At 33.7% G+C, this 13072-nt stretch overlaps 1 protein-coding gene across 2 annotated transcripts in view; it reads right to left on the bottom strand.

Annotated features, from left to right (window-relative positions):
- Uhrf2 (ubiquitin like with PHD and ring finger domains 2) overlaps positions 1-13072 on the bottom strand; it is a 78798-nt gene continuing 65726 nt past the window's right edge. For both annotated transcript variants that reach the window (XM_046445815.2, XM_046445816.2), the window contains 6 exons: positions 9593-9755; positions 8759-8899; positions 6308-6404; positions 5830-5987; positions 2349-2447; positions 1-1209 (listed from right to left, as the gene is read on the bottom strand). In XM_046445815.2, the coding sequence (XP_046301771.1) occupies positions 1063-1209; positions 2349-2447; positions 5830-5987; positions 6308-6404; positions 8759-8899; positions 9593-9755 (805 nt within the window). In that variant the 3' untranslated portion in view covers positions 1-1062. The remainder of the gene's footprint in view (positions 1210-2348; positions 2448-5829; positions 5988-6307; positions 6405-8758; positions 8900-9592; positions 9756-13072) is intronic.

Below are 13072 nucleotides of genomic sequence, written 5' to 3'. Positions count from 1 at the left end.
TCGGTGAGGATGAAATTTGTCCTTAGTGCTTAAGACTTCATTCTAGTTCTCATTATCAAATTCAGGGTTTAAAAAAAAAAGTCTGTTTCAATAAAGACACCTAACAAAAATCTCTGGAAATAATTGATCCTTAAAAACACTAATATAAGCCAGAAAAATGTAGAAAAGTAAAGCAAAATGAACGTTTTTCTGATCATAAAATATTTATTAAGGTATACTTTAAAGGAATATAGTGAATATAAAATTTAGGATCACAATATGAAGCGATTTCAAACCTCTCAAAAGTTAGCACAGCCCTCAATACTCTGCAGATGTAAAAACACTGGTGAGACTCACTAAAAGCAGTTTGACTAGTACAGAAGTGGCTTTTTATGAACATTTACAACTAGAACATCAGAATACCTCTTTTAATTGCAAAACCACACCACATTACACTTAATGCAGCAACAATGCATTCATATTGTTCTCATTAGTCATTAGTAGTCAACTTGCATAAAACACCAGGAAAAAAAGCACAATGGAGCTCACAAAATGGGCTAAAAAATGAACTTTCTTTGCAAAACACACACTTGTAATGGAGGAAAAGACATTAAAAAAAAGTAGTATGCATAATACAGAAGCTGCGTTCATTCCAAGAATCTCAAGTGTCATCTCCTTTTCTGTAAAATCAAATTACAATAACCAGGCACAACTAATATTTGGGAGGCAGTGTGTAGCTAAAATCTCATTTAACTAATTATTCAATGATTTTTAAAATCCCCATAAATCTTTTCTGTCCTGAGGTAGTTGCAAAATAAATCAAACTTGGATATCAACTAGAGCTGAAGCTTTGACTTTTTAACTCATTAAACTAGTTGTTACTGACAGGAACTACCTTTTGATATTTAAAAGACAGCTGAGAAATGGGCCTCTTACTACACACAAGGTGATGGCTATGTAGGAAAGAGGAATAGCTGCTTCAGAACGTGAGAGAAATGGTCCACCACTGCTTCCACCCTCCCCAACCAGTTTAGATTCTTTATTGTCCAAGAAGCTACCAGGAATAACACAGAAGTAGGTAGATCATCGTCCTTTGCTGTATCCAGGGAAGAAAAGGTCAAGTAGAGTCTGAAGAATCTCATTGGGAATCATGATGTAATTCTGGCCAAGATCATGCCGACAAGCAGGGCAAGAGAAAACTTGGGCTTTAAAAGAACGCTGTAAGCAATCCTAAAGTAAAAAAAAAAAAAGAACCACACACATACACACACAATTCCATCAGAGGGTCAAGTATGAACTCACCATTTTAGGCTTTTAAACAGAAATCTGAAGTTTAATTTTTGTTAACAAGAGAAATATACAAACAGCCATCAAGGCCTGAATCTGCACTATAGTCATGACTTTAGTTCCACCTGACACACATTGTGAGACTTTAGGTAAATGATTTAACTATTCTGTGTTTCAGTTTCTTTATTCAGTAAAATAATGGTGTTAGAGAGTATGTATGGTTCCATTAGTCTAATATTTTATGTTGGATTTTAGTCTTGTTTTTTTCTGAGAGAGCCCTAAAGAAGGAAAAAAAATTTTTGGAATTCTCTTGCTTAAAACTAAATTACATATTTCATCAAGTTGCTTTACACATAAAGGATCTTCCAAAAATATATTTACCTGTACTAAAAATAGAGAATTAACACAAGGTCAGGTACAATAACATTTGAAGGAGGTTTGTTTCCATTTTACAAAGGAAACTGAAGTTCTGAAATTAGGTCAGGGTACAAAACCATCAATCAGTAAACAAGATTCCAACTTTGGCTTGACTAAAATTCAAATTTTCCTTTTATACCACACTGATAACACAATACTCAATTCATTTGAACATCCTACAGAAACAGGATGCTTTTTAGATTTTAGTATTATGTATATGAAACTATTTAAAATTTTTAAAAATTAAGTGCATGAAATCATTTTAGTTTGCACTATAATATATAAAACATATATAAGCCATTACATAGAAAGGAGCAATGATACTTAGTTTCTTTTCCATTTCAATCCCTCTTCAATAATTCCAAAAATAGTAGAATACCTCAAATAATATATTAGTATTATATTATTAAAATATATTTGTATATTATTATATTAAAATTATTTTATTTCAAATAATATGTTAATATATTAAAATTATTATTACCTTAAATTACTATAAAGATGTAATTAAATGCTTCTTAACTGGTAATGTTCCTTAACATTCTTAACAGGTAACGTTCCTATTCTCCTTCATGAAAAAATGCTTCTTCATGTGCTAAAGCAGGTATACAGTTTAGTGTTCTTTCAGCCCTATCAAGGTAAAGTGAGAGGGAAATTCTACTTACTTTACAGACATTGTGGAAGCACTCAGTTGTCACGGGCTGGTAAACTAGCTCCTGGCAGCAAACACACATAAAAGACTGTTCCAATTTTTTCAGAAAATTCTACATGGTACCCAAGGGGAAGAAAAAAAGGTTATCAGTTCATAATATACTGAAGGAATTCTAAATTATCAGGAGGAAAAAATGTTTCCACATTTAATATGTTTTCTATTAAGAAAACCAAGTTCTAATTTTTTTCTTTTTGGTACTGCGGATTGAACCCAGGAGTGTTTCACCACTGAGCCACATCCCGAGCCCCTATATTTTATTTAGAGACAAGGTCTCGCTGAGTTGCCTAGGGCCTTGCTAAGTTGCTGAGGCCAGCTTTGAACTCACAATCTTCATGTCTCAGCCTCCAAAGAAGCTGTAATTACGGGCATATGCCACGGTGCCTAGCTCCAAGCAGTAATTTTAATTAAAACAAGCAAACATATGAAAGAAATTGAAGAAACCCCCAAGTCCCACTAAATCTCATATTCCAGGGATAACTATTTTTCACCTAAAAAACAAAAGCAAAAACAAAACAGGAGCTGGGGTTGTAGCTCAGTGGTAGAGCACTTGCCTATCATGCAGAAGGCTCTAGGTTCAATGCTCAGCACTGCAAACAACAACAAAAGAAACAACCAAAAATTTATGGGTAGCTTGTCTCAAAGTTATTACATATTGATCTTTTTATCCATCAGCATTCTAGTATATGAAAGGCATTATCTAGTCAATTTTTTTTGTTGTTATAAAACTTCATTTTTTTGAAGATTAAAAAGAAAACACTAGGTAATAATAATTAGTAGTATCTATGCCACAAAGTGTCAACATGTTTATTTTTCTAAAATTTTCTGTAATATTTTGCCTCAATTCCCAAATCTTATTTTTTTTCCTATTGCTAATGTTTACCTGAAGTGGGATAAGATTATAAAAAATAGAGCCATCTAAAGCAAACACGATCAAATGGATACCCTATATCTTCAGAAGCTATTACTGGTTCCATTTTACCCTGCTTATTTTATTTTTAACTAGGAGAAAAAAGGGCATTTTTTGAATAGTTATAAGGATGATCTTCCAGTCAATTACTTTTGGTAGTAAGGGAGTATTTTTATGTCTTTCTTTTTTATAAATAGAAAAAGTAGAATTTATAAGAATTTTAAAAAGTATCACATTTCAAAAGATGCCTTGATATTGATATGTTAACATGGATTATGAAAGTGAATAATAAATTCACTAAAGGAATATGGCACTTAGGGAGAGGTGTTAAAAATACCCAAACTTGGTTATACCAGGCACCCTCCTCTCTTTGACAAGCTACTTTGTTAATGACTGATATTTTCCTGGTACCTCTACCTCCATAGTGTCTAAAATATGGGTATATAATATAGATATTTTGAGGTTTCATAACATGCTAGATACTCATCTACATAGTGATAATAAAAAGCTTCTTCTCTAATGGAACTTACATTACTGTTAAAGAGCAGACAAAAAAAAAGTTTCTGTTCTAATGAAACTTACATTCCTATAGAAGAAGAGACAAAAAATAAATTAATTTCAGATAGTGGATACTGAGAAAACAAAGCAAGTTAAAGCAAAAAATTCAAGAGAAGCTGTTTTAGAAAAGGGTAGGTGGAGAAGGCTCCTCCGAGGGTATAACATTTGCATGAAGAAGTATATAAATGAATGAGACACATGAATATAGCAAAGGAGAGACTTCTGGTCAGAGACAGTATGTATGTAAAGTCCTATAGACACAAGTCCAGTATAGTTAAGTAGTATAGACAGAACTTCAGTCAGCAGTATATACACAAGAGAGTAGCAAGAGGAAATTACTGAGTAGTTGTAGCTGTCAATCATAGAGGGAATTTGGTCAGAAATGTATACACATATATTTATATAAAAGTCATCATTGGCTTACAACTTGTTTTCCTGGCTTATTAAATATGCTTCTGGTTTATCTGAAGAGAATAGATATGAAACGTGTCCAGGGTAACATTACATAGATGTCCAGAGTAATCACTAGCAGCAAGGTCATATTAATCTGACCTAAGTAGGTCAGATCTTGTCATATGCAGGACAATACCCACAGGGAAGAGAATTTCACATGTCCTCAGGTGACTTTTGCTCCCTCTGTATCTGCTGCTTTGTCCCCTACATACCCCCATATTGGAGACTCACCTGAATTATCACTAACCAGATGTATCCTCCCCAATAAGAGAATAATTAGACACTGATTAACAACTGATTTCTGTATCCTAAGTGAAAATGCATCTAACAGGTATAGTATGCCTGAGTCTCTGAGCTAGAAAGCAAACTTCTTTTTTACTTCTCAGAGAGTAAAATCACTTTCCTGTGTCTTCCAAACATGACTCATTTTATCAAGGGTAACCCAACATATCACATTTACAAGCAAAGAGAATGATGATTCCAATGTAAATCTAAAGAGTTTTTGATAAGTTTCACTAAACTTCACTTTCTAACAATATAAAAAGATATTAGGAAGATTTTTTTCTTTTTTTTAAATATTTTTTAAAATTTTAAAATTTGTTCTAATTAGTTATAAGGAAGATTCTTAATATAATAATGTCAACTATCTCCCTAACAAAATGCAACACAAAAACCCTTATAGTTTCCTTCAACTCTAGACAAAAAGTACAGAGATAACTCCACTTCAGACATGAGAATTTCTAGCTAATGCAATGAGAAAAATAAAGGGAATGCTAGAAGGAAGAAATTACTAAAAGATGATAAGATAAAGTTTTAATTAGAGTTTACCCACAATATCTGCACATCACAATACTTTGAAAAGGGGAAAAAAAACCTAACTGTATTGTAAAAAACAAGAGGTCAATATCTAATAGCTGATCACATTTATAAGCAAAATTAATAACACAATAAAAGCAAATAGGAAAAAACTATTTATATTTGAAGTCTCCAACTTTGGGAAATTTTTTTAAGCTTCATTTGTAGAACACAGCTGAATATGCAATCCAAACATTAACCTTGTAATTCTTTTTATTTTAAAATTTTATGAATACCAAACAGAGGGGAAAAAATTTAAAAACGTAAAATATTTAAATAATTCTGGTTCATTTTATCCCTAAGTTGAACACATGTGTTTTGCAAATTGCTTAAGAGATATGCTACTGGATAACTGAACTGTAACAAAAACTTTCCTGGTGAATTTTAGATTCAGCTGACTGTTTCACAACTGAAAATTATTCCCAGGAATAGTAGTACCTCAATGTAAATTATTATTTTCACACATACAGAAATAAAAATCCAAACTGTAAGAGGTTTAAACTTATTGCCTGTGATATTTCTGAAAAGTGGTGACACTGAATGATAAAACTGAATAGAAGTCAATTTTGACTGGCTTGAGAAAATCATACTTCATAAGGAAATTACTTTTCATTAGTTGTTAATAGTAGAACATTCTTGTTTAAAAAAAAACTGTACATACTGGTCCTTCCACAAGAGATGCAAGCACTTCATCCCATAGCTTTTGGTTTTGACAGTCTTCTCTAATTAAGTGCTGCTGTTGAGGGGTGAGTTGAAAAGCCTCGACAGCTTCTGCTGAATCTGATGCTTTGAACACTTTAGAGGCACTTGGACACTCATCTATATTTATTAAAAAAAAAATGTCAGCAGACATTCACAGTTCTGTTTAAAACTATTAAATAGAACCAGTTAACAAAAGAGTTAATGAGTACCAGCAATATTTAGAAGGAAGATACCCACATAAAGCAGCATCTGACTTTTTAGCATTTAGGATACCATAATTGCTTCTGTTATGGCTCTGACACTATTAAAATGTATGAAAAGATCCATCTCCCCCCAAACAACAAAAGCCCTTTTCTTTTAATTTCTTATGATTCTCTCAAGATTTCCAATATTAAAATGTATGTTAATAGGATATGTACTCTGCAATCATTACTTACCATCTGAGGCTGGTCTTTTTGTAGCTTTGTTGGCCTGCTTCTTTGACTGCCCTTTAGTCTTCTTCCCTTCTTTATCTGAAGGGTAACCTGCTGGATACTGATGGTGGTGGAGGGTGAAAAGGACAACAAAGACTTAAGCCTCACAGAGAAGGGAGACTCTAGATCCCAGTGAGAAATTTTAAGGGAGGTGGTCTATACTTCCACAAATTTTAAGAATTTACACAAAGGAGATACACAATTAAAAAAGAAAATTTCAAAGGACAGAAGAGTAGTAAAATCCCCAATCCAGTATAAAACTATGTAGCCTTTACTGCTAAAACATTCCATTTTATAATATAATGATAGTGCTCTCTTCGGCAGCACATATACTATAATATAATGATCTTACTTTCAGATCTAAGAAACAAAAAATCTTAAGTTATGTCTATGTAGTTTGAGAAGTTTAAGAAAAGAAGAATCTAGATAAGGTAAAGTGAAGAGCAACCATAGAACACAACAGACAGTAATCAGATAGATGTATTATAGCAAACTGTGGAGTCAATCTAAAATAGAAAATTAAGGGACAAATTTCTCATCTTCCAAAATTAGGTACGGAGATAGAGAAAGCTTTTATAAAATGTAAATTATTCAATTTTCTACCACATAACAGACTTTTAAAAAAATGCTTTTATTAGTACATTATAGTTACACATAATAGTTAGGTTCATTTTGACATAATCATACATGCATGTAATTTAATTTACTCCATTTCAGTCCCTGGTGGGCCATTTCACTTTCCCTTCCCCTATTCCCCTTTCTCTACTCTACTGGTCTTCCTTTCACTAATTCTTAATTTTATTTTTAAAAATATTTTTAAATTGTATACGGGCATAATATCTTCATTTATTTATTTTTATGTGGTGCTGAGGATCCAACCCAGTGCCTCACACATGCTAGGCAAGCACTCTGCCACTAAGTCGCAACCCCAGCCCTGGTTTTTTATTTTTAATTGGTGCTTTATACATAAAGCCACCTAAGAGAGTTTAAGGGATAAATTCTATCTATTACCCTTATGGTTTTTTTTTTTTGCAGATATTAGCTACCATTTAGTGAGCAGTTATTATCTGCCTCACCTTGTTCTAAGTACCCTTATGTTTTATTGATGACCTTTTTCATGGGTTAGAGGTGGGGCAGGTGGAACAGACTTTTGTGAGAATGCTCTTGTTTAAAGATCCATGCATTTATGTCCTAATCAATGATGTTACTCATTCACTATAGTAAATGGGCTTACATGCTTCTGCTCACAGTTTCAAATTGAACCTATCTAGAACAATGCTCTGAACACTGGGATCTAAAAAAACCTTTTTTTTTTTTTTTTGTACCAGGGATTGAACCTAGGGACACTCATCCACTAAGCCACATCCCCAGCCCTTTTTTATTTAGAGACAAGGTTTCACTAAGTTGCTGAGGCTGGCTTTTGAGCTTGCAATTCTCCTGCCTCAGCCTCTTACGCTGAGGGGATTATAGGCGTGGGCACCACGTTCTGGCTTGAAAAAATCTTTTGAAAATGGATTTGTATATTTAGTTATAAAAATAATTATTTTGGTGATTAGTTAAGCAGCTGGTGGATCTCATTTAAATAATCCTATGTATTTAAAAAGAACAAAAACAGAAACAGACTTGCACTAGAAGACACACACTCACCTGCATGGGTGGTCAGACACTTGCCCATAGTTCAGCCCCTACACATGCAGTGTGGGCAGAGCCAGGGGAAATGACAAAGCTGGCAGTCTCTACAGGAAGCACGACAATGGGGAATGATGGGGATAAACTCAAACCATGCTCTGACATCAGTGTTAGGGACAAAGTCTAGGGTATACAGGCAGTGAAAGGGGAATGCATTCATACCATCCAGTATGCACACAAAACCAACAAAGTCTTTTATGGGTTAGCAGCTGAACATGGGCAAAGGGGGAAAAAAAGGCAAAGCACTAAAAATGATGGCAGGGCAGGAAGCAGCTTTGCAGGGGAAGAGAGAAAAGGGGTGAGGAAAAGTGAGAAGGGTAAAAAGCAGAACACTCTTAAAAGCCACCTCCCCACCCTTCCCCTGCCAGAGATATACCCCCTATGCCCTCTAGAATAAATATCTGGACTCAAGACTTCCTAAACCAAAATTTGATGAATCTCTTTTTTTTATACTTCAAATTGTCTCCAAATCCAATTGGAAATATTTCATTTTGCATTGACAAGATCAGTTTTTCCCAAGCACAACCCTTGGTCCTAGGGTAGTTTGACAATTAGGATGATACCTTCTTACTCCTTTTGCATATGTATAATTGCATGATCTTATTCCTCACCCCTTATATTCCACCGATCAATTGCTATATGAGTTATATCCACTGTTAGGCAGATAGATAGTATAGAGGTATACATTTTTATGAACAAAAGTATCCTAGTCAAATGTAATCTAACCTGTAAACGCAGACACAATCTCCTTGATCGTTCTATTCCTTCTGAGGTCCAAGGAGCAGGTTCAACATCATCTCTTCTTAAAAGATAGCGCCAAACCAAGAATCCATGGCTGGACGAAATCTCTGGCCAGTATTTCACCACCTATATCATAATATTTCAGTACAAGATTGAGATTAAGTTTAGGCTTATTTATAATTATATCAGTGGTTTAAGTAAACTTTCCAGAATTAAGTGCAACTTCATAAGATACTTGCTTTGCTGTAAGAATAGTAAATAATCAAGAATATTCACTAAAATATTGTTTTGACCTTGTCTTCTATTAAGATAGTTCTAATGTTTGAAAACATTGCTATAAATTTAATATATTAACAAAATTATGCTCATTCAGTGAATTTTGCATATTAAGTAGATAATAATGGTGGCAATTGATGCCTCTAATTTTAAACAAAGAATACAATTCTATTTTAATATTATAATGTGTTCTGCTTTGAAAATCTATTAATCATTAAAATTAAAAGCATTCTGAAAAGATATGAGAATCAAGATTTATAATGGCCAAATTATTTAAAAGTTTATCATAGAAAATACATACTTATTTAAAAGATCTTAACCCAAAATAACTGCACTTAGAAACTTCAAATAACTTTTTAAATTTTTTTTAAAGTATTAGAGTTAAGAGTTCACTTTGTGCATCTGTTAAATTTCCAGAAAAAGTAGAAATACCAACACTATTCCCACTTTTTCCCTTAGCCCATCCATTTTAATTCCCTGTGGCAACCCTGTCTTGAAAGCCCAGGAAGAATGACTAATAAGATGTCATGCCAGATAGAGCACCTTATAAATGCCATCATATCTGTTGCCTTCTTCAGGAGCATATTTGCTGATCTTCCTCCCTTTAAAACTGCGTATCACTCTGACTGGCTTACCAGCTCTCCAATTCCGAGACTCTGCTCCAATTTTATCATCCAATGGAGCATCACAGTTTAGGGCCAATGCCCTAAAAAATAAAACAAAGTCTTTATACCAAGTAATCTTTCTTCATGTATATAATCGAGTCATTAGCTCCATTAAAAGGTGAATTATGCCTTACCTGATGGTTAAGATTCTATGATTCTTTCCATATTATTCTAGATAATAGGATTTAGCTTTCCCCCACCAGCAGAGAAGACAAATCAGTTTTCTGATGTCACCCCCAAGCCAGGGGATTGGTTCTCATATAGCCTGTAGGGTTCTTCTGAAAGTAACAACATCTGTGCCACGTATAATAGAAAACAACTAAAAATACATGGAATTTTCTTTAAATAACGTTTGTTGAAGGAAGGGAGAATGTTGGAAAACTAAAGCAAGTGATTGTTTTAATCTTTTTTTGATAAGGGAGTATTAGGAAATTGCTGGAATAATTAGAAAGAAATCCAGGAAAATTAATTTGCCAACAAGGTAAGGTACTTTCCACTTTCCAGACAAGAGAATCCTGAAAGTTTAAGGGATATTAAGAACAAATATTAGAATATTCTTCAAAGGTCTTCACAGAAAGATAAATTTAAATAAGACTGAAGAATCAAAACACTTGTGCTATATCATGATACTAAGAATTTCTGACTATTTGAGATCACTACCAGTTACTAATGACATATAGACAGGGAGGAACACTGAGCTGGAGTGAGCATCTGACTTAGCCAAACTTTTTAGTGTGTGTACTCAGGTAGTAATAAAAAAAAAAAAAATCAATGAGGTAATCAGATGTTAGAAGACTTTTCTTGGGAGAACCCAGTCCTACCAAAAATAGCACAATTTGTTTAAAACCAGTATTCTCCTCTGAGATACCTACTTCCTAACTTAAGTGACAAGAAAACACTGAGAACACATAAGGCTTAGGAAAAAAAAAAGTATTCCCAATCTGATCAAATCGGATATTATACAAAATACTTTTTCAGGGCAAGGTTTTTTTATGTAGTCTCAAAAAAGTAAATGTTAAGACTATGACTAACCTGTTGAAAAGGAACCTCTTGATCACAGTTATATATTTAAAGTAAACAAGCTTAAAGTATTTTGTTTTTAAAAACAACTTTTATAGCTGTGGTCAGATAGCTTGAAGTATTTTGTTTTTAAAAACAACTTTTATAGTGGTAGTCAAAATAAAGCTTACCAAATTATCTTTTTTATCAAAAAGGGAGGTAGATACTTTAAAACTTTGGTAGGTAGCCAGGTGTGGTGGCGCACACCTGTAATCCCAGCAGCTTGGGAGGCTGAGACAGGAGGATCACGAGTTCAAAGCCAGCCTCAGCAAAAAGCAAGGTGCTAAGCAACTCAGTGAGATGCTGTCTCTAAATAAAATAAAAAACAACTTTGGGAGGTAGAAGAAAATATAGCCATTAACTCTAGGGCTAGTATTTATATCTTACTTATGAAATACCTATCAAGATATACATACTTTGGCTGGGTGCAGTGGCCCATGCCTGTAATCCCAGCAGCTTGGGAGACTGAGGCAGGAGGATTGCAAGTTCAAAGCCAGATTCAGCAATTTAGTAAGGCCCTAAGCAACTTAGTGAGACTCCGTTTCAAAATACTGAAAATAGTGGGGGATGTGGCTCAGTGGATGAGTGCCCTTAGGTTCAATGACTGATTGAAAAAAAATTAAAAAGTATATTTCATTTTCTTAAAGGGGGAGGGTAATTACCACCTCATTTCAATGAGAGACATACTTTAAAGCTCAAGGAGTCTTCACTCATAATTACTGCCACCATTGACTGGAACTGTGAACTCAGTTCTGGCTTCAGGTAAGCGCAAAAGTCATTCAATAATGTAAGAAGTGTCTAAAGGATGAAACTAGGCAAAACAACAACAAAGCTCTTCCATTACTCTATCTGTAGCTCCCCCAATCATTTGCTTCTAACTTCCCTGATAAAGGATGGCCAGGTTGCCTTGCTACCTTCTTTAGTTCCTTAAAGTGAAAGAGTTGGGAAGAACTAGGGGTAAACTTTTCAGAAGCAAAAAAATGTTAAATTTTCTCTCAGCAGAGAAGCAAAGGGTAAAGGAATTGTACCATATACTATTTGGGAAAGAGCAACCTATGGGTCAAACCTAAAGGCCTCTCATCCCAGTTTTCGTGTTCCTAAGACATAGGTCTCTTTGCCCTAAAGGTCTTTTTAGTCAGATGGTGTAAAGTTTAATGTTTAAAGTAGCCAAGTGGATGTTAAAGTCTATGTGGCAAGTCAACCCTAAATTTTCTTCAGTTAATATTTCATTTTCATAACTTCCCTTTTAATAGCAAACATTTTAATGGGTCAATTATTTTCTAAAGAGATTTTCACAGTGTTTAGATTTGTATGTATAAACACTTGAAAGGGACCTACATTACAAGTGTGGGTACTGATGAAAGAAGTTTCATACAAGTAAAATAGTCTCATTATTAACGGGACAATATAATTTTCAGATCTGACAACTTTAAAAAGACGTTTTGAACATCCAAGATATATTTTCATTGACAAAAATAGGTCAAAGTACTTTTAACTTTTTTAAAGATCATTCCTCCTGAAGAACTGTCTTCTTGGTGGAAAAGGTATATAGCTAGGGTTTGGACTCCTGCCTCAGGAATGCTTTTTTTTTTTTTCACCAGCAAATCTGACCCGTCTTCTCTGCTGGTTCAGTAAAATAATCCTACTGTCAGAAATAATATACAGGACACAAAAACAGAGATTCTGTGTAACTCAGTATGCAGTAAAGTCTTGAAATCATACTGGTATATTCTCTACTTCACATGGTAATTAGAAATTAAGGGGATGCTTTTAAAACCAAGAGATTTAGATTCAGTGAAAATACTCTTACTAGATAATACACAAAATTTTAACTATATAAAACGATCACAAACACTTAGAGTGACATGTTATACTGTGATCTTTGTTATCTGTTGGTTTGGGTTACTTATCTGTTCTTAACATTGATATTAGCATGCATTTACAAAAAAAATTGTGAAATTAAATTTTATGTTCCCGTGGGAGCCAGAATGTCATTAATATTTCTACAGAATAAAGGTAAGCACAAGGTGGCTCTTTTGTAATGCCTGAAGGAGATTTATTTTGAAAAGATCATTGGTAACCAAACAAACATTCTCTTTTATAACACTCAAAAGGCAACTTATTAACATAAAAGCTTGAGTGCAGATCTGATTTATCTTATATTTCATTTATGTACATGTGGCTCCTAATCACAACACTATTTCACATTAGTGAGTCTCCTCTAAAAGGAAGTTTGTCAATTTAAAAGAAATCTATGTTGAAGAGAACATCACTTTATTTATTATTATTATTACTATTA

Source organism: Marmota monax, unplaced genomic scaffold, assembly GCF_021218885.2.
Source record: "Marmota monax isolate L192 unplaced genomic scaffold, Marmota_monax_Labrador192_F-V1.1 WCK01_AAM20220418_F8-fsc00124, whole genome shotgun sequence".
NCBI lineage: Eukaryota > Metazoa > Chordata > Mammalia > Rodentia > Sciuridae > Marmota > Marmota monax.
Note: the sequence above shows the minus strand (reverse complement) of the source record. Positions and strands in the feature narration are given on the sequence as shown.